Below are 22,364 nucleotides of genomic sequence, written 5' to 3'. Positions count from 1 at the left end.
AGACTATACCCACATACATATTGCAGTTGTGCAAAACATTGGGGTATTATGTACAGTTCTGGTCACCACATTACAGGAAGGATTCAGGAGCCAAATACACAAGCAGAGACTGACTGTGATATTGACTGTTATCTCAAAGGGTTGGATTGGCTGGATTTATTTAGGAGGAAAAATAAAACATGAAAGTCTGCAGACACCGTGGTTGAAGTAAAAACACAGTGCTGGAGAAACTCGAGTCAGTGTCCTTTAAATAGCAAAGGTAAAAATACATAACCGACATTTCAGGCTTGACCCCTTTATCAAGGCAGCATCAAGCAGGAAGAAGGGAGACATTAGAGAGGTGAAAAGGGTGACCTTAAAGTCCATAAAAGGGCATAAAGGATGGTGAGAGTATTTATCCTAGGTGTGAGATGTCTGGAGCTAGAGGGCACAGGTTTAAGTAAGGGAGAGAGGAGATTTGAAATTTCTCTGCACAGAGGCTGGTGGCAAGTCTGAAAAGAGGTGCCACAGGAGATGGGGCAGGCAGATGCAATTACAATGTTTATAAGGCATTTAGACAGGTACTTGGATAGGAAGGCATAAAGTTAAAAAGGCCTAATAGGGCATATGAAATTGATGTAGAAAGACATCATGTTGCACAGAAATTAGGCTTTCTGGTCCACCTCATCTAGGCTAACCATGATGCTTTTGTATGAGATATAATTCACAGTTTGGCGGGCAGCAACCTCCTTTGAAGAAGACCGCAGAGCCCACCACACTAACAAAAGGCAAAGGAGGAAAAACCCAACACCCAACCCCAACCAACCAATTTTCCCCTGCAACCGCTGCAACCGTGTCTGCCTGTCCCGCATCGGACTTGTCAGCCACAAACGAGCCTGCAGCTGACGTGGACTTTTTACCCCCTCCATAAATCTTCGTCCGCGAAGCCAAGCCAAAGAATTCAGCCTTTAAAATGGGAGGAATGGTTTTGAAGTTTGCAGATGACATCAGCATGGAAATAAAGTTGAAGACTGCACCAAAATACAAGAAACCAAAGAAGGCCTTGCAGAGTGGTGAATAAATGGAAATTAAAACTCATTGGACTGAATTTTGAAAGATAATGAATTTGAGAACAAACAGTTCTGGGAGGTTAGCTATACGAATCACTAAAAGTATAAATGCAGATGATAAGGACATTTAAAACAAAGTAATGCAGCCAGCTTCTAGAGAAATAGAACAACAAAGCAAGAGTGCTGACACATTTGTAAGGACCATAATTATACAACTGCCGAAGCAATGGAAGGCATACTGGTCTTCATACTGCAACAGAATGCCTAAGATCCAAATAAATCACAGGAAATATATACAGTACAAGATGTTACTATAATTGTGGGATGCATCTATCAGAGAGAATCAAGTTGACTGGGGCACCTTTCCATGGAAAAGAGGAAAGTCCAAAAACAGATTTTAAACATAAACAAACTGCTCATCAAAATAGAGGTAGTGAAACAGCTTCCACTAATTGGAGAGTTGAAGCATAAATCTAAGGTGGACGCTAACAGATCAAAACTGTTAAATTGTCACTATGTACAGATGAAAAATAGGGATCTATTTTAGAAATAAATATTGTGATTAATTTAAGCTTAATATATTTTGGGTAAAATTTGTACTAAAATGGTTTATCAGGTTGATTTAAACTGTCAAAGGTTACATTGATATTTTGCTCCCATTTCCTGTAAATATATTAACATATAAATACTGAAGATTCTTTGTTTCAGTCACCATGAACAGCTTGCACAATTTATTGAGTGTATTTTTAATATAATACATTTACTTACTTTCATGGCTTTTTATGGCATACACATCAATGGTTGGGTCAAATTCACCAAGTGCTAATGGTTTTGAGCTGTTTAGAATATTTCCAGGGCTGTCAGGAGGTGTTCCACCAGATCCTGTCATTTGGCCTCCAGCTCCATCACTTTCTCCTTCATCTTCCTCATCCTCGAACTCTATTTCATCCTGTTCAGCTTGTTCAACATCATGAATACCAACCAGAAGACTGTAATCCATAATCTTCAACTGAGCTAGAAACTAAAATCGCAGAAAATTCACATGAAAAAACGCTCAAAACTGGAAACAAAACAAGTTGATATCAGTGTTTGAATTGAAAAACTCAATCATGTGAGAATGAATATATTACATTTTGGCTGAAGTTTGAAAAACAACCATTCACCAATATCTTGTGCATTCATCAATATTGTTTTCCTGCTTCTTTTGAATAATATTATCTTCATCTCTGTTATATCATGCTGTTATTTAATTGAATCAAATATGACATGTTTTCAACAAATCCATGCTGGCCATCACTGATTACCTCAATTTTCCAAATTACTTTTGTTAAAGTATACTGATGAGGAGTTTTATCATGATTCTCCTCTATTTTTTCTTGAGCAAATTGCCAAATTCACAGCCCTTCAATCCTCTGGCACATCAACACATTTAAAAAAAAAAGACAGAATATGATCAAAACGACATCAATACCACCAGACTTCTCTCGACAACTTGTGCATTAGCTGGATCAGATCTCTCGAACATAAATGGGTACCATTAACCTTTTAATTACCACATTTTATTTTGCCCAATTTGCCCACTATCTGGTGAGACAACATTTGGAAATATTATGTAGAGGTATGATAGCATTTCCCTCTCTATTTCTTCTCAGGGGATTGGCAATAAATGCTGGCCCTGCCAACAACATCCATGACTCTTGAACAAATTAAAAGGTTTGAAATTACATGTAGTGTAATTAATGGTTTTGCTCAAACTATACAGTGATTCAGAATAACATTTGTTTTGCATTTTATCATGACTCAAGATATAAAACTGCTGAATATAAAGCAAGAATCCCTCACCATTGATACTGACTTTTATTATGTCCGATAATGAAAAATTGGTCTATAGATAGTGATTTAACTCATCATTGTTGAGATGGTCAGATTTTCATGATTTTATTAAAAGACAAACTCAAATACTCTGCAATTCAGCTGCTGATAAATTTATCATATGGGATGCTTTGAAAGCATATTTAAGAGGACAAATTATAAGTTATACTTATAAGATTAAAAAGGAATATACAAAAGAGGAGTAAAAATTGGAAAAAGCAATAACTAACTTCGAAAAAGACCTGCAAATGAGGGGGTCCGAAGAAAAGCATAGACATCTTATTAATAAGAAACTTGAATACAAAGAACAATACATTACAAACATAATGAATGGAAAAAGTGGTATCAAGAACTAAAAAGTATATGTTTGTTATAAATCTTTAAATTATCATTGTGTCTGTAATCACATATTCAAAATTGCTTCCTTCTGGTAACCTCAGTCTGCTTCCCAATTTGTCCTTCAAGTAGGTTTTCAGTTGGTGGTATGCATTGTATGAGTTATATCACATTTGCACTTCATTTGTCGCTCTAGTATTTGCCAAAGCCCTTTCCTGCTCATGGTGTCAAAGGCTTTGGTAAGGTCAACAAAGGTGAGGTAGAGTCCTTTGTTTTGTTCTCTGCACTTTTCTTGGAGCTGTCTGAGGGCAAAGACCATGTCAGTAGTTCCTCTGATTGCGCGAAAGCCACACTGTGATTCTGGGAGGACATTTTCGGCGACACTAGGTATTAGTCTATTAAAGAGAATCCTAGCGAAGATTTTGCCTGCAATGGAGAGCAGAGTGATTCCCCTGTAGTTTGAGCAGTCTGATTTCTCGCCTTTGTTTTTGTATAGGGTGATGATGGCATCACGAAGGTCCTGAGGCAGTTTTCCTTGGTCCCAGCAGAGCATGAAAAACTCATGCAGTTTGGTATGCAGAGCTTTGCCGCCAGCCTTCCAGACCTCTGGGGGGGATTCCATCCTTCCATATCTGCTGCATGATTTGGCTCCGATTCATGGGTCCTCTACCGGCATCACCTACGGCTCCTAGAATGCTTCCATCAGCGCTGTCTCCGCTCCATCCTCAACATTCATTGGAATGACTTCATCACCAATATCGAAGTACTCGAGCTGGCAGAGTCCGCAAGCATCGAATCCATGCTGCTGAAGACCCAACTGCGCTGGGAGGGTCACATCTCCAGAATGGAGGACCATCGCCTTCCCAAGATCGTGTTATATGGCGAGCTCTCCACTGGCCACCGAGACAGAGGTGCACCAAAGAAGAGGTACAAGGACTGCTTAAAGAAATCTCTTGGTGCCTGCCACATTGACCAGAGGCAGTGGGCTGATATCGGCTCCAACCGTGCATCTTGGCGCCTCACAGTTCGGCGGGCTGCAACCTCCTTTGAAGAAGACCGCAGAGCCCACCTCACTGACAAAAGACAAAGGAGGAAAAACCCAAGACCCAACCCCAACCCACCAATTTTCCCTTGCAACCGCTGCAACTGTGCCTGCCTGTCCTGCATCGGACTTGCCAGTCAACAATGAGCCTGCAGCAGACGTGGACATACCCCTCCATAAATCTTTGTCTGCGAAGCCAAGCCAAAGAAGAAAAGAACTTCATTTGTTCAAAAGATAATAATTTATTTCCCGAAAAACAATTTTCTATTCTTTTGATCCCTTTTCTCTCCCATTCTCTAAAGGAAAGGTTATCTATTGTGAAAGGGATTAGTTGATTTTGCGACAATATTAATTTTGGTAGTTGATAATTTGTTTTATTCCTTTCTACGTGAATCTTCTTCCAAATGTTGAGCAGATGGTGCAGTACTGGTGAATTCCTATGTTGCACCAGCTTTTCATCCCACTTATATAGTATATGTTCAGGTACCTTCTCCCCTATTTTATCTAGCTCTAATCTGGTCCAATCTGGTTTTTCCGTTGTTTGATAAAAATCTGATAGGTATCTTAATTGTGCTGCTCTATAATAATTCTTAAAGTTTGGTAGCTGTAAGCCCCCTTGTTTGTACCATTCTGTTAATTTATCTAGCGCTATCCGTGGATTCCCCCCTTTCCATAAGAATTTCCTTATTATTTTCTTTAGCTCCTTGAAGAATTTCTCTGTTAGGTGAATTGGTAACGATTGGAATAGGTATTGTATCCTTGGGAAGATATTCATTTTAATGCAATTTACTCTTCCTATCAGTGTTAGTGGTAAATCGCTCCAATTTTCTAAGTTGTCTTGTAATTTCTTCATTAATGGCTGATAATTTAGTTTGTGTAGATGGCCTAATTATCTCGTTGTATACCTAGGTATCGAATTGCTTGTGTTTGCCATCTAAATGGCGATTCTTTCTTAAACTTTGTGAAATCCACATTATTCATTGGCATCGCGTCACTTTTATTTGCGTTGATCTTGTACCCTGATACTTCTCCATATTCCTTCAATTTCTTATGTAATTCTTTAATTGATATTTCTGGTTCTGTTAAGTATACTATGACGTCATCTGCAAATAGACTGATTTTATATTCCTTCTCTTTTATTTTTATCCCTCTTATTTTCTTTTCTTTTCTTATCAGTTCTGCCAATGGTTCACCTAAACAAAAATGGGAACAAGATCTAAACATAAAGATAAAGAATGAAACATGGGAAAAGCTATGCTCCGGAACTATGAGAAATACAATAAACACGAGGTTACGCATGATACAATATAATTGGTTACAAAGGCTATACACCATGCCCCAAAAGTTAAATAAATGGGACCCAACAGTATCAGACAGATGTTTTCGCTGTAAGAAGGAAATGGGAACAACAGTACATGCAATTTGGGCATGTGAGAAAGTTGAAAAGTTTTGGGAAGATCTAAATCAGGTATTAAATGAAATCACAAAAAGCAACATACCAAAAAATCCAGAGATATTTCTTCTAAGTAATATAAGAGGTGCACCAAAGAAAAGGTACAAGGACTGCCTAAAGAAATATCTTGGTGCCTGCCACATTGACCACCGCCAGTGGGCTGATAACGCCTCAAACCGTGCATCTTGGCGCCTCACAGTTTGGCGGGCAGCAACCTCCTTTGAAGAAGACCGCAGAGCCCACCTCACTAACAAAAGGCAAAGGAGGAAAAACCCAACACCCAACCCCAACCAACCAATTTTCCCTTGCAACCGCTGCAATCGTGTCTGCCTGTCCCGCATCGGACTTGTCAGCCACAAACGAGCCTGCAGCTGACGTGGACTTTTTACCCCCTCCATAAATCTTCGTCCGCGAAGCCAAGCCAAAGAAAAATAAGAAGTAAAGAACTCGGCCTCGATTTGGATGGAGCACAAAAAAGATTTATTATGATAACCTTAGCTATAGCAAAAAATGTATTATGTCAACCTGGAAATTAGAAGATAGCCTGAGAATACAGTAATGGTACATAGAAATGAATAAATGTATTCCATTGGAAAAAATACATATAATTTAAGAAATAACATCACAGTATTCGAACAAATTTGGGAACCTTACATGGAACACAACAGAGAAGTCCTACCGCGGACCTCCACCACCTAAAATGACAAAAGGAGAAGACGACGAAATGAACTGACCCAGTGTCTAAAAGTAGATGACACAAATTTCTTGTTTATTTTCATTGTGTGATCACATTGTTTAATGTATCACATATGTTGAACGTTGAGTGGGTGGGGGGGGGGTGAAGGAGAGAGGGAAGGGAGGGGGGAAAAGGGGAGAAAATGACACTGTGTATATTCAAGAGGGAAATGTTTGTGTGTATTTTGGTCAGTATGGATCATAGTGTGAAAAAAAAAAAAAAAAATATATATATATATATATATATATATATATATAAAAAAGAACTAAAAAGTATTATGAACTGGGTGAAAAAGCCCATAAAGTCCTTTCTTGGCAGTTGAAAGCAAAACAGGTCTCAAGAACGATTAACACAATAAAAAAGATATGAATCTGACTAGTTATAAACTTCAAGAAATTAATGAGGCTTTTAGACAGTTTACTTTAAATTATATCAATCAGAATTTCAAGAGACATTAATAAAATGAAGAATTCTTATCACAAATAAGACTTCCAAGATTAAATGCTCCCTTTACTCAGGAAGAGGTTAGGGAAGAGTTGAGTTTATTGCAAAGTAACACATTTCCGGTAGAAGATGGTTTCCCTCCTGAATTTTATAAAACATTTAAAGAGTTGTTGATTCCTCTTTTTATGGAAGTGTTAGCTCAGGTATCTGAAATACAGTTTCCTGGAAACATTTTCAATGGTAATTATTACTGTGATACCAAAATAGATAAGAACCCATTGAAACTGTCATCTTATAAACTTATTTCATTATTAAATTCAGAATATAAGCTAATTGCCAAAGCCTTGGCAAATAGATTGACAATGTTCTTGCCAAAATTGATAAATATGGAACAAACAGGCTTTGTGAAAGAGAGACAATCTGCTGATAATATAAGTGGGCTGATTAGTATAATTCATTTGGCACAAATGTCGCTGTTGCATTAGATACAGAAAAAGCATTTGATAGACTGGAGTGAGATTTTTTATTTAAAGTACTGGAAAAATTTGGACTAGGTCAAATTTTTACCAATTGGATCAAAATATTATACAATGAACCAAAAGCTAAACTGGTGACTAATGGACTAATTTCTACATCTTTTCAATTGTCAAGAACTAATAGTCAAGGATGTCCACTACCTTCAGCTCTATTCATTTTAGCTATAGAACCTCTTGCAGAAGTAATTTGTCGAGATCAGGACATGAATGGATTTAGGGTTAACTTGGAGGAAAAATTTTTTTTTTTGCTGATGATGTATTAATATATCTGACAGAACCAGCAAACTTGTTACAGAAATTATTCCTAAAACTGCAAGATTATGGGAAAGTTTTGGGTTATAAAATTCCATTCAATGTTCAAGAGTTACCCCAGTTAAATGGCCAGCAAATGGGATAAAATACTTTGAAATACGGATGTGTAATAACTTAAAAATGTATACAAATTGAATTACTTATCTTTACTCAAAAGATTGAAGAAGATTTAAACAGATGGACATCTTTACCCATAACACTATTGGGAAGAGTCAATTGTATTAAAAAGAATATATTTCCAAGAGTGCAATATCTCTTTCAATCTCTGCCCATACCATATCTCAGAGGTTCTTTCAGGCGTTGAATAAATGTGTCAGAAAATTTCTTTGGAAAGGTAAGGAAAGGAGGATCTCTATAGAAAAATTCACTTGGAAATATGAACTGGGAAGGCTTTCAACTCACTAATTAAAAAAGTTATTATCAAGTGGCTCAAATGTGATTTCTTACTTCCTTATTTGAGCAAGGAGATAAACCTGCATGGGTGAAAATAGAATTGGATAAAATAGAAGAGAGAATGACAGAGGACTTTATATATAAACGGGATGTGAAATTACTAATTGGTGAGAGAAACCTTTTTGCTATAACACAATCAATATTTGATATAAAATAAATAGTGATATTGGAATTGGGGGGGGGGCTTATCTCCCAACACTCCCCTGACTATTAATAGGCTTATATCTTGTACAATGGGCAAACAAATTTTTGAAATTTTGTCTCATAAAGGAGTCAGATATATTGAAGATTCTTATGAGTGGGGACAATTTCTGTCATTTGAACTAAAAAAATGGAATTCTTAACATAATTTTCTTCTATTTTCAAATAAGGGTGAATCTAAGGGACAAATTGGGCCCAACAATGTTTTTACCAAATTGTAGTGATGTGGAGACTCTGATTTGAAAAGGAAATATAAAGAAACTTACTTCAGCAATGTATCCCTTATTTCAAATGGGAACCCCCGAACAAGGGGTTCACAAGTCCAGGCAGAGATGGAAATCAGACTTAAATCTAAGAATAGATGAGGAAACCAAGTCTGAACTATGTCGGGATAGTATGACTAACATAATAAATGTAAGATAGAGAATAGTACAATATAATTTTTGTATCAATTATATCTCATGCCACAGAAACTAATTAAATTAATTCAGATTTATCACACCAAAGTTTTAGATGTGGCAAAGAGGAAGGAACTTTTTTACATTCACCCTGCTTATGTTCTTAAGTGAGACCTTTTTGGGTTAATCTAGGATATTTCTTGGAGCAGATTACCAGTACAGGAATTAAATTTCCACAAATACCAGAATTATTTTTACTGGGTAATATTACAGGGATAAGACCAAACTGAAACTATCTAAGTATCAAATAGAATTTGTTAAAATTGTGTTGGCAGTGGCTAGAAAATATAGCAGTTGCATCGAAGTCTGATTCACATCTAGGTAAGGCACATTGGAAAACAGAAATACATAGTTGTATTCTCCTTGAGAAAATTACTGATAACAAGAAATAAGTACGATATTATTTTACAAGTTTGGTGTCCATATGTACAATTTTCAGAATTAAATTTTTAATTGTGTTCTGTCTAACCTTTGAGACCTGCGTTGATCTTCTCCAAAGAAAATTAAACAGCTCCTCAATTTATGATCCGTGGAGTGTGCAGCACTTTTCGGCAATCTACTCTGCTTTCCTTTCCTTTATCTTCTTTTTATATCTACCCTTTTCTTTGGGCTTTTTTCTTGGGTGGTTTGGGCATAAACCATCATGGAATAAATACTGGATTTTCATTTGCACTTGTAAATTTTACTTTTGTAATTGACTGCATGTCAAAAATTTTAAATATTAAAACTGTACTGCATTGGGGCAACCAAACCAACATTTGCAGTAATATCAATAACACTAATTGTTAAGTTGTTTTGGGTACTTCACAAATTGGAAATTTATGGTTTAATGTTCTTTCAGGAAAATTACATGTAAAAAAAAATCAGTTTTACCATTCTGCTAAACTGCAAGTGAAAGTCACTTTAACTGATTTTATAAATAGAATACTTTGCTCATTTCTATTTAATCTTTCTTGTATACTATGTTTTTAGTATTCCCTGATTTTAAATTGAATTATTTTATGCAAAAATAATACCTCAGAGACTTGCATTTGATCATGTGTGTCAGGCATCAGATGAGCAACTGAAAACCAGTATTTGCATGCTTGAAGTTTTCCTCCAAGTATCAACCAAAGGACCAAATGCTGTGCTTACAAAAATTGAGGTGTGCAATTTATAACACCAAAGTATAAAATTCCATGTACAGCATTAACATGCTGCTATGAGTGTGGCATTATTTTCCTTTAAGGCTACACAAGTCTAAATTATAGAATTATTTTTAATCACAAATATGCTAATTTAGGGATAGCAATATATATTGTATGTTTGCATCTCATATTTTGTCTTTTTTTGTAATATTTGTGGCTTCTTATTTGGGATGAGGTGGGGTTTGGAATAGAGGTGATACTTTAGGGTCATCTTTGCAGTGTTATGGGGATTTGAAATGAGGTAGGAAATGAATGCAATATATTTCCAGGAGAAACACACACTTCAATTTTAACACCATATTCTTATATAAATATCAAATATCTGTGCCAGCTTCCTGTCAGGTTGCTTCATTAGAAATGTTGCAATGCTCCCATTGACCATTAAGAATATAAATTACATTGTGACAAGTTGAGGTAAAGAATTTCCATTTAAAATGCAGATAGAAGTTTCTAATGGAAATCTGTATTAAAAATTGTGCAACTTTAAAATGGGGTCTCACTAACATTTGCATCCTCTTACCAATTCTATTTGCCTCAGTCTCTGTCTCAAGGTTTTATATAATTATAATTCCTTGTGTGCAATGTCACAGAGAACTGACTTATACATCTGCAGAAACACAAACCCACACCAGTGGATCTTATGAGGTTATTTAATGATAAGCTAAATGAGGCCTGAAACAGGCTTAATGGGCCAAATGGCCTTTTGTGTTATGACTTTTTAAAACTGCATACCTTGAATTTTATGAAACGATGTGCCAAAATATAAAACGGATTTCTTAAAAAGATATAGATTATAATAGGTCTAGAAAGTCAAGAAAAAAAAGGCGATGCTGCCAGAGCTTCTGTAACAGCAGCACTGCTGTCAGTGCAGTCCCAGTAGAGCTGGGAGTAGACACACGCTGCTCTGCAGGGTCCTACTGCCTGGCCTGAATAACAACAGCCTCTGTATACGCTTTAAACAGCCTGTTAAAGGAGCCAATAGTGTATTTTTAAAAATCTGGCACATGCAGAGGTCTGTTCCCTCTAAGCTGTGCACATGTGTGCACACACACGTTTTACAACAAGTGCACAAAGGAAATTAGTGCCCACAAAAGGATAGTTACCTAAAATGATGTAGTAATTAATAATTATACTTACTGAAAATAATCTCTTAGCTAAATGTTTCTGTTAACTAGTTAGTCGGCTTTTCAAATACCACATTTACACATCACTAATTTACTTCACCTACCCTTTCCTGTTCCGGTTTGTACAGCTGCAGCCATGTTTGGCAGACAGCGTTCATATCGTAAAGTTTACGAAGATCTGTTTCAAATTCTGTAGATAGCTTACTGAGTTTTTATTGAAAAAAAAAGAACAGTTTTGTGACCTTGCAAAGTTGATGGACCTTGGGGGAACTTTTCTTGCGTGTAGTACTTTTGATTTTCCAAGACTCGCACAAATCCAAATTACAATCTTTCTCAACAATGATATATTAGATTCAAAGCCCCTCACTCCACCCTCTCCTTTCCCTCACATATCTTAATATCACAAGGAAAAGATTACTTAAATTAAACCCAAAATCTATGGCGTCAACGACCCTTGAGGGAACAAAATATAACATAAAATAAAATGAAAAAGACATGAAACAAGAGCACATCGTCTGCGCCACGACCCACTTCATTTATCTCAGTCATTTATTATTAGTACGGATTTTTACTTTTCTTTTGTTTGGATGGGGTGTAACTATATCAGTGTACCTATATGTTGCAGATAAGACTGCCATACCCCAACGAATGTGTTATATTTCCTCCTTAAATTAACTGCGATTTTCTCTAGGGGAATACAGCTCTGCATTTCCATATTCAATCATGTAATATTTAGTTGGGAGTCAGACTTCCATGACGTTGTTATACATTTCCTGGCTACTGCCAAGGTGACCTTCACATACGGAATATGGTACTTGGACAGTTTAAAACACACATCCATCATTTTCCCCGGAAGCTACAATTCCAGATCCCATGGAAAATCCACCTTTGTAATTTTTCTTATCCCCAGAAGGTTCCCCCAGTCCTCCCAGAGTATCTCACCTTTTTACACAGCCAGGTTGAATGGAAAGAGGTTCCAGTCACCACACCACACCTCAAGCACACGTCCAAAATTTTTGGTTTGGATTTTTAAAATTTTTGTGGTGTGCGGTACCGTTGATCCAAGAAATTATATTGCACCAATCTATACCTGGCATTAATAACTGCTGTCATCCTGTCCCAACACAGGTCTGACTAGCACCGCTCATAGATTGTTGTGGCCAAGTTTGTCTCCCACCTTTCCCTTGCCTTATGTAAGCCCAGCTTCGGGTCCTCACTTTGGAATAGGAGATACATCATAGAAATAAATTTATGCATATTCCCCTTTGAATTAGAATCTCCATGTCACATCACAAGGCCAAAGATGGTCCCAAATTATCCCTTAAAAAAGATCTTAACTGAAGATAGCATAAGAAAATTTTATTCAACAAATCATACTTATTTTCTTCAGCTGTTCAAATGACATGAGTTGCTTCTGTTCATAACAATCCTCAATACACCAGATTCCCCTTCCGGCACCAGGTGCTCACAGTCTTATTATTCAGAGTCATGGGGGTATTAATTAGTTCTGGGACAAGGGCATTTTAAGAGCCAACTCCAGCTTCAGCCCAATACATTGATCTATTTTTTTCATGTCTGAATTACATGTTTTAATGTGGGGTTATCGATTACCCTCGATATCAATTTAGTGTCCCACTTATTTATTAATTCTCCTGCTATATTTTCTCCTACTGTGTGCAGTCCAATTTGTGCCCAGGAGGGGGTACCACCTCCCTCATAGAGATACTTATCTCTAACTTAAACCCCACTATGTGCAAGTGCGAGAGCGCGTATGTGCCCGTGTGAGAGCGCGCGCGCGTGTGTGTGCCTCTTTATACTCACAATTCCTTCGATGAGTTGTCTCTCAAAGAGATTTTCCTTTATATAGGAGTGACCATTTTCTGGGCACAGTTGAGATGTGGTCTTACTTATTTAAAAGCCATTTATGTTGTATCTCCTGTAAACAGGATAATACAAGTCCTGTCTTTCCAGGAGGTCAAATTTTCTTCTTCAGTTTTCTTCCATGATGAGGTTGCACTCTTTATTTTCAAAACAGCAGTTGGAAATCCACTTATTTTCTAAATTCCCCTTTTATTAGGAGTAACACATAACAGCACCTATTTTGGTTACTATAATTCAACCCTGTCTTTCACAAGGGTCGAACACCTGTGTGTATGTCACAGGGTCTTGACTTCTGTAAACGGATTCAAAATGTCTGAATTTGATCTTATATTTCTCCAAATCTCTCATATTACATGGTAGGTGTCATAATTTCGGTCTTTGAAGTTCATAATGTCTTTTCACACCGATTTGCTAAAAGCATCCAAGTCCACTTATACCTCTGTGATGTCTCTCCACATGGACCACAGAATGGCTGTGCATTTACACAGGTGCTTCTGAGATAACACCTATAGTTTTCAGTATCTCAAAAACCATAAATCCTTTCATCTTTTGACTTCAACTGTAGAAGCAGCCAATCAAAGACGCATGTGTTTAAAATGCTAATTTGTTGTCTTTGTGCTAGAGCCAGCTATATGCTGCAAAGAACCATGTGTCCGTAGAATGTAAATGAACCTTGTCCACCCAAAACTAACAATAAACCATATCTAGATAAATTGTAGCTTTAACATTAAACTAAGGATTAATATTAGCACAGGAAGTACCACCAGAAGTCAAATCGATCAGTTGCAATGGAGAGCAGGATGGATCTTGCATCTGATTACAAGTTAAATATGAATTGTTGTCGTTGATAATGGCAATGGTTTGGGGCAGAATAAATAGACTATTTAAGTAATTCTAGTAAAATCCCACAACAACTTTAGAATTGAGATGCAGAGGTAAATAATCTGATCATCATTAGACCCGAATGGTAGAGGTTTTGGAGAAGATAAATGAATGAATCGTTTGGTTGTATGGGAGCCTTTGGGAGGAAGAAAAAAATAGTAATAACATTTGCAAGCACGGTTAGAGTGACGAAGGAACAGTTAACAAAACAAAATCTTTAACCCACTTGTTTCATGGTCAATTTAATAGCCATCAGTCATGTCACCTACCAGATTGTTTTGCCATCGCTCTATCTCCTCCCCGTTTGTCTTTTAACTTGGGGGTTGCTCTTATTTCCACCCCCTCCTCACCTGTCTGTGTGTCCGCTGTTCATTTTGAACTGAATTGTTGTTTGGATTAATTTTGAGTGAGATACTTTCTGTCTGAATGTTCAGCTCCCACAATCCCTTGCAGAGTTGTGTAACTCCTCTTCGCTTTATTGGAGAGGAGTGAGACGCGATCGTCATGTTGAGATTTCTGTGTTCGCTCACTCCAGACGCTAAAGAGTTTTCACCCTAAAGCAAGAGAGTGGTGAATGGACGAACCTTGCATTGGACACACTCCATCAGACTTGTGACCACCAGGAATCGCCTGCTGCCTCCATTTTAGCATGATTTATTTTTACTTGTTTTGGATAAGATATTCTCATGCGTTGCCTGATGTTATTTGAATTGGTAAGGCTTACTTTCGATTTCCATCTCTTCTTTGGTCATGAGATACTGTACAAATTTGCTGGTTCTGCATTGGTGAATTTAAAAAGAGATTTTTCGAAGTTTTGTTTTTAGCATCTAGCTAGGGGAGCAGTTAATGGAGTAGGGTGATGGGAAGGGGAGTGGAGTCGCGGAGAATTTGGCAAGTTAACGCATTGGACAACTTGTCAAAATTGCCAGGGATTCCTAGCTGAAAAAGAAGTGGCGAATTGGCTATGTGACACATGCACGCAGGCGCTGACATCACAAACCCTTCTCGGTAAGCCATTTGTCGATTCACACTGCCAGAAGGGGATTGGCAGGTGAATTCAGACAGGGTTCGAGAGCACCCCCAACCTAGGTCTCAGAGCCCAGGCAATTTTGGCCGGCCCTGCCCTATCTGATCTTTTCACCCCACAGGATTTCTTGGGCAGGTAATTGGTCAAATTGCCCAGTTTACTCACTTGTAAAAAGCCCTAGTAATTAAATCTTTAAAGAAGAGATTCAAGAATACAAGTATATATATCTATATATATAGATATATATATATATATATAAAACATCAGACATAGAAGGGCGTTAGAAAATGGGAACTGGACACTTTGATCCAGGGGCAGTCTCATTGCAAGGGTCAGGAAACAATTAAATTAATGGTTAAGAAAAGGAAGGAACAAGAAAATGGTTAAAATGGAAGTGCAGAAGGTCTCATGCGATCATGTCATTTGAGTCACATATACATTTGACCTGGAACAAAATGGGGTGAATCAACAATTCTGGGGAAGAGGATTCTGATCCTTTAGACAACTATTTGATTCATTGGGGCTTCCTACCACTTCAGCTGGGGTGATACCAAATAACCTCACTCACTAAGTCAGTAGTCTGGACAGGAGGGGGTTTAAATGAAGTGAGATTAGGGGAGGAGTGGGGAAAGAGAATGGGATGATAATGGAAGAATCGGAAGGGGCATAGACAATACATGACATGCAAGTTAAAACTACAGAAGAGAGTAAGGAAAGGCTTCGTTTAAAATAACAATGACAGAGTTAAGAGTCATGTGTGGAACAGACTCTTACCCAACTTGCCCATGCCAACCAAGGTGGAATTCTGAGCTAGTTCTATTTGCCTGGGTTTGTCCCATATTCTCCTAATTCAATTCCTGTACAAATGTTTTTTGAATGTTGAAATTGTACTCACTTCTCTAGTTTCCTTTGGCAGCTTGTTCCAGATATATAATTAAAGTGAATTGCCCTCGAGTTCTAAAATCAGCTATCCTGCATTGTTTTAATCATACTAATTGACTTGTCTTGAGCATGGTTTCATTAACAATCCCTTACTAATCACAGAGCACCTATGGCATAGGGATTACTTAAAGTGGTATGTGGGTGGAAAGAAAAAGTTTGAGAACCACTGTTTTATACAATCCTCTCTTAATTCTTCTAAACTCCACAAATACAGTCCAAGACATTTCAATCTCTCCTCAAAAGCCAAACCCCTCAACTCCGGAATAATTCTGGTTAACTTCCTCTGCACTGTCTCCGAAGTCAGTACCTCGTTCTCAACTAAAGAGAACAGAACTGCACATGGAACTCCAGATGTGGCCCCACTTGTACCCTGCACACTTCGAACAGAAGCTCCCTGGTCTTAAATTCAATCCCTCCAGCAATAAAGGTCAACATTTCATTTACATTCTTGATCCCCTGCTGCACGCAAAAAAACCTTTTGAGGTTTGTGCACTCCTAAGTCTCTTTGCACAGCAACATGCTGAAATCTTTCACTATTAAAATAATCTGATCTATATTCTTTCTAAAGTAGATGGCCTTACATTTACCAACATTGTACTCCATCTGCCAGACCCTTGTCCGCTCACTTAACCCAGATTTTAGATTTATTGTCAGAGTACACACACGTCAACCCTGAGATTCTTTTTCTTGCAGTGGAAGTAGAATTACCCCTTAGTGGTCGTGCAAAAAAAAACTGTACTTGACCTTTAGAGAAGAAAATGTAAACACATTGAAACAAATAGAGAAATGTAAACAAACTATGTGCAATTCAGAGAGAGAAAAAAAATCAATAAAATGCAAAAGTAAAAGTCGTTAAATGAGTCAAAGAAGCATAGAAGATAGGAGCAGGAGTAGGTCATTCGACCCTTCGAGCCTGCTCCGCCATTCAACGAGATCATGGCTGATCTTAAAGTTCAGAACCCCGTCCCCGCCTTCTCTCCGTAACCTTCAATACCCTTATACTGAAATAGATCTAATTCCCTCTTAAATATATTTAATGAACCTGCCTCTACTGCCCTCTGTGGCAATGAATTCCACAGATTCACCACCCTCTGGGTCAAGAAATTCCTCCTCATCTCGGTCCTAAATGGTTTGCCTATTATCCTCAAACCAAGGCCCTGGGTTCTGGCTTTTCCCATCATTGGAAACATCCCATCTACATCCATTCTGTCCAGTCCTGCCAGAATTTTATATGAGATCCCCTCTCAATCTTCTAAACTCCAGCGAGTACAATCCCAATTTGCGCAACCTTTCCTCATAAGTCATTCCTGCCATTCCAGGGATCAGCCTGGTGAATCACCTCTGCACTCCCTCCATTGCAACAACATCCTTCCTGAGATAAGGTGACCAAAACTGCACACAATACTCCAGGTGGGGTCTCACCAAGGCCCTGTGCAGCTGCAGTAAGGTATCCTTGTTCCTAGACTCAAACCCTCTTGATATGAAGGCCAACATACCATTTGCCTTTTTAACCGCCTGCTGTACCTGCATGCTCGCCTTCAGAGACTGGTGTACAAGTACCCCTAGGTCTCTCTGCACTTCCCCATCTCTTAATCTATTGCCATTCAAATAGTAATCTGCCTTCCGGTTTGTATTACCAAAGTGGATAACCTCACATTTATCCATATTGTAGTGCATTTGCCATGTATCTGCCCAGTTCCTCAATTTATCCAAATCACACTGGAGCTTCCTGACCCCCTCTTCCGTGCACACAACCCCTCCTAGCTTAGTGTCATCTGCAAATTTGGAGATATTACATCCAATCCCCTCATCCAGATCATTAATGTAAATTGTGAACAGCTGGGGTCCCAGTACAGATTCCTCCCTGTGGCACCCCACTGGTCACCGCCTGCCACTCAGAAAACGAGCCATTTATCCCAACTCTCTGTCTTCTGCCTGCCAGCCAGTTCTCAATCCACATCAATACTTTACCCCCAATCCCATGAGCCTTGATTTTGTAAGCCAGTCGTTTATGCGGGACCTTATCGAAGGCTTTTTGGAAGTCCAGGTACTCCATATCCACTGGCTCTCCCCCATCTATTTTACCTGTCACCATCTCAAAGAATTCCAATAGATCTGTCAAGCATGATTTACCTTTTGTAAATCCATGTTGACTCTGTCCGATCCCTTCTCTGCTAGTCATATGCTCCGCTATTACATCCTTAATAATGGATTCCATCATTTTGCCCACTACTGATGTAAGGCTCACTGGCCTATAATTCCCCGCTTTTTCTCTAACTCCCTTTTTAAATAGTGGGGTAACATTAGCTACCCTCCAATCCATGGGTACTGATCCTGAGTCTATCGAGTTCTGGAAAATAATTCTTAAAGCATCTGCTATCTGAATGTCCACTTCCTTAAGTACCCTCGGATGTAGATTATCAGGCCCTTGGGATTTAACTGCCTTCAATCCCATCAATTTCCCCAAGACCATGTCCTTAGAGATACTGATTTCTTTCAGTTCCTCCCTTGCATTAGTCTATATGTTTCCCAACATCCTTGGGAGGTTATTTGTATCCTCTCTTGTAAAAACAGAACTAAAGTAAGAATTTAATTGGTCTGCCATTTCCTTATTCCCCATTATATATTCCCCTGATTCCGACTGCAAAGGACCCACTCTGGATTTCACCAATCTTTTCCTCTTGACATATTTATAAAAGCTTTTGCAGTCGGTTTTTATATTTGCCGCAAGCTTACTTTCGTAATTTATTTTTGCTCTCTTGATTAATCCCTTTGTCCTCCTTTGGTGCATCTTGAACTGCTCCCAGTCTTCGGTTGTGGTACTTTTTTTGGCCAATTTATATACTCTCTCTTTAGACCTAATGCTGTCTCTAATTTCCCTTGTTATCCACGGTTGAGTCACCTTTTTTGGTTTATTTTTATGCCAAACCGGTATAAACGATTTTTGCAATTTCTCCATTAGATCTATGAATGCTTTCCATTGTCTATCCACAGTCAACTCCCCCATAAACACCACCCAATCAATCTTACTCAACTCCCGTCTCATACCATCATAATTCCCTTTATTTAAATTCAGGACCTTAGTCTTGGTTTTAATTTCATCACTCTCCATGTCGAGTGAGAATTCGATCATATTGTGATCGCTCCTACCCAAAGGGCCTCGTACAACAAGATTGTTGATTAGCCCCTTATCATTGCATAATACCCAATCTAAAATGGCCTGCTCCTGAGTTGGTTCCTCGACATATTGGTCTAGATAACCGTCCAGTAAACATTCAAGGAATTCCTCCTCCTCAGTATTTTTACTAATTTGACTAGTCCAATCTATATGCAAATTAAAGTCTCCCATGATGACAGCTGTTCCCTTATTGCACGCTTTTCTAATTTCTCTTTTAATGCCTTCCCTCCCCTCTACACTACTATTTGGAGGCCTATATACCACCCCCACTAACGTTTTCCGCCCCTTGCTATTCCTCAGTTCTACCCATATAGATTCCGCATCTTCCGAGTTGATATCCTTTCTGTCAATCGTGTCAGTCCCTTCTCTCACCATCAATACTACCCCACCTCCTTTTCTTTCTTGCCGATCCCTCCTAAATATTGTATAGCCCGGGATGTTAAGTTCCCAGGCTTGCCCACCCTGCAGCCATGTTTCTGTAATCCCAATCAAATCATATTTGTTTATCTCAATTTCCACAGCTAATTCATCTACCTTGTTCCGAATGCTTCTTGCATTAAGATATAAAGCCTTCAGATTTGCTTTTTTCACCCTCCTTGCTCTTTCTGATTTTTTACTTTCGCTGCCTAACCAAACTTTTCCTGTTTTATCTTTTCTGTCCTTTGCCCTATCATACAGGTTCCCACCCCCCTGCCAAATTAGTTTAAACCACACTCGACGGCTGTACCAAACCTAGCTGCCAAAATATTGACCCCTTTTGGGTTTAGGTGTAACCCATCCTTCTTGTAGAGGTCATGCCTTCCCCAAAAGAGATCCCAATGATCCAAGAAGCCAAAACCCTGTCCTTTACACCAGCCCCTCAGCCACACATTCATATTTCTTAACCTTCCATTTTTGTCCTCAGTTGCACTTGGTACAGGTAGCAAACCAGAGATCACCACCCTGGCTGTCCTATTTCTTAGTTTCTGTCCTAGCTCTCTGTAATCCTTTTTCAGTACTTCCTCCTTCTTTTTATCTATGTCATTGGTACCTGATTAAGTTTGCTGTTCTGATAGTGGAGGGGTAGCAGCTGTTCCTGAATCTTGTGTGAGATCTGTGGCACCTGTACCTCTTCCCTCATGGTAACAGCGAGAACAGAGCATGTGCTGGGTGATGTGAATCTTTGATGATTGCTGCTTCTCTCTTCTATCTGTAGATGTTCTCAATGGTGGGGAAGGTTTTGTCTGTGATGTTTCCACCGGGCTTTGCATGGTTTTACGCTCAGGTGTATTGGTATCCCCATACCAATTTGTGATGGAGCTGGTCAGTATACTTTCCACCACACATTTTACATTTAAAAAATTTAGACATACAGTACAGAAACAGGCCCATGAGCCCATGCTGCCCAATTACACCCAAATGGCTTACAACTGCTGGAATGTTTTGAATGGTGCGAGATATCTGGAGCCACTGGATAAAATCCACTTAGACACCGGGAGAATGTACAAACTCCTTAGAGACAGCGTGGGATTTGAATCCTGGTCCTGATCGCTGGCGCTGTAACAGTGTTGCGCTAACTGTTACACTAACCTTGTCACCCCAACATCTGTAGATGTTTACCAGGGTTTCCGATGTCATACCAAACCACCGCAGACTCCTGATGAAGTAGAGGCGCTGATGTGCTTTCTTCATGATGTCATTAGTGTATAGGGTCAAGGAAAGATCCTCTGAGATAGAGACACCCAAAAACTTAAATTTGCTCCCCCTCTGATCACTAGATCATATACCTCTAGTTTTTCCTTCCTGAAGTCAATAATCAGCTCCGTGGTTTTAGTGACATTGAGTGAAGATTGTTGTTGATGCACATTTCCGACAAGTTTAAAATCTCCCTCCAGCATGCTAACTCATCATCTCTTTATATCTCTTTATGTCAGCAAATTTGTGGATGGTGTTGTCATTGAACCAAGCCACATAGTCATAGGTGTAAAGCAGCAGTCCTGTGGTGCTCTGGTATTGATGGAAATTGTGGAGGAGATCCTTACTGATTGTAATCTGGATGTGAGGAAATCCAGGATCCAATTACACAGTGGGGTTTTGAGTCCTAGGTCTTGGATTATGGTGTTGAATGCTGAACTGTTGTCTATAAAGAGCATCTTACTGCAGACTTTTGATGCTCTCTGCATAATTTGTTTTTCCAATCAGTGTAGCATTATCAGCGATGTGACAGTCTAAATCTATATGCAGCTTAAACAGTTGAGTACAGACCCCTGCAGCACTCCTCTCACTGCTGATTGCCAACACCCATTTATTCCAACTCTTTGCCTTTAATTGGTTAATTAATAATTAATAATAATTTATTCATGCTTACACCCCAACGCTATGCATCCTGATCTGATGTGGAAATCTTTTATGCAACAACTCAACATTTGGAAGTATACAATATCTATCTGTACCCCTCTATCGACTGCACAGGGGTGGTCAAACTACATCCCCCTAGCTGACTGCAGCCCATTGCCCATTTTTAAGTGGCCCAGAGTGAATTTTAAAAATAAAATGGAATATGGCCCATGTTAACATAGTCTTGAACAATAAATTGCCCTGTATCTACATTGCATTTCTTAGTTTCAACACCAGATGGCATTGCCATTTTGAACAACTACTAGACTGACTGTTTAAACATTACTCATCCATGAAAATGTTTACCTTAATTTAAAAAAAATTTACATCAGTTGATGAATCATGGCAGAACCGAAAAGTCAGAAAATACCAAGGGAGTACTGAAAGTTTCAGACACTGTGGGTAAATGTTTTCACAGAAGTCGAGGGGAAATGGGCTTGTTTTGTTTGCAAGGAACCTGTTAACTTTAATAGCCTATCTACAGATTTACATATTACATCAGAATCATTAAGGTGGACACTTGGGCCATGAACTGTATTCACTGAGAGTAGCGGAGGAATGTTGGAGACGGCCTTGTCCTTTTCCTGATCTTTTCTCCTATTTTTATTTTGCACCCAGTTTTTTATTTTGCACTTCTTTTAGAATGAGAGTTTTAAAGAGTTTTATTGTGTTCATTTAAATTAAATTTAGGAACAGCAGATTAGAAATGCCTATTGGAATATATGAGAACATCAATAAACTACTGTATGTCAACAGTTAAACTGTTCAGAAGTGTTGTATGGTTATTTTGATAGGAAATAAATTTTCGATAGCCCTGGGGTTTTCTGGAATTAAAAACATTGTTTTTCTTGCAATCTAAGTGGTTGAAAACCGCC

The 22,364-nt window shown here is 38.5% G+C and overlaps 1 protein-coding gene across 11 annotated transcripts in view; it reads right to left on the bottom strand.

Moving 5' to 3' along the window:
* The window catches only part of LOC138751807 (phosphatidylinositol 5-phosphate 4-kinase type-2 alpha), a 282,764-nt gene that overhangs the window by 19,099 nt on the left and 241,301 nt on the right, over positions 1-22,364 (bottom strand). For all 11 annotated transcript variants that reach the window (XM_069914619.1, XM_069914618.1, XM_069914616.1 and 8 more), the window contains one exon: positions 1,818-2,070. In XM_069914619.1, coding sequence (XP_069770720.1) covers positions 1,818-2,070 — 253 coding nt within the window. The remainder of the gene's footprint in view (positions 1-1,817; positions 2,071-22,364) is intronic.

This window comes from Narcine bancroftii, chromosome 1 (genome assembly GCF_036971445.1).
Source record: "Narcine bancroftii isolate sNarBan1 chromosome 1, sNarBan1.hap1, whole genome shotgun sequence".
Classification (NCBI taxonomy): Eukaryota; Metazoa; Chordata; class Chondrichthyes; order Torpediniformes; family Narcinidae; genus Narcine; species Narcine bancroftii.
The sequence above is the reverse complement of the archived record's forward strand: the minus strand, read 5'-3'. Positions and strand labels throughout refer to the sequence as shown.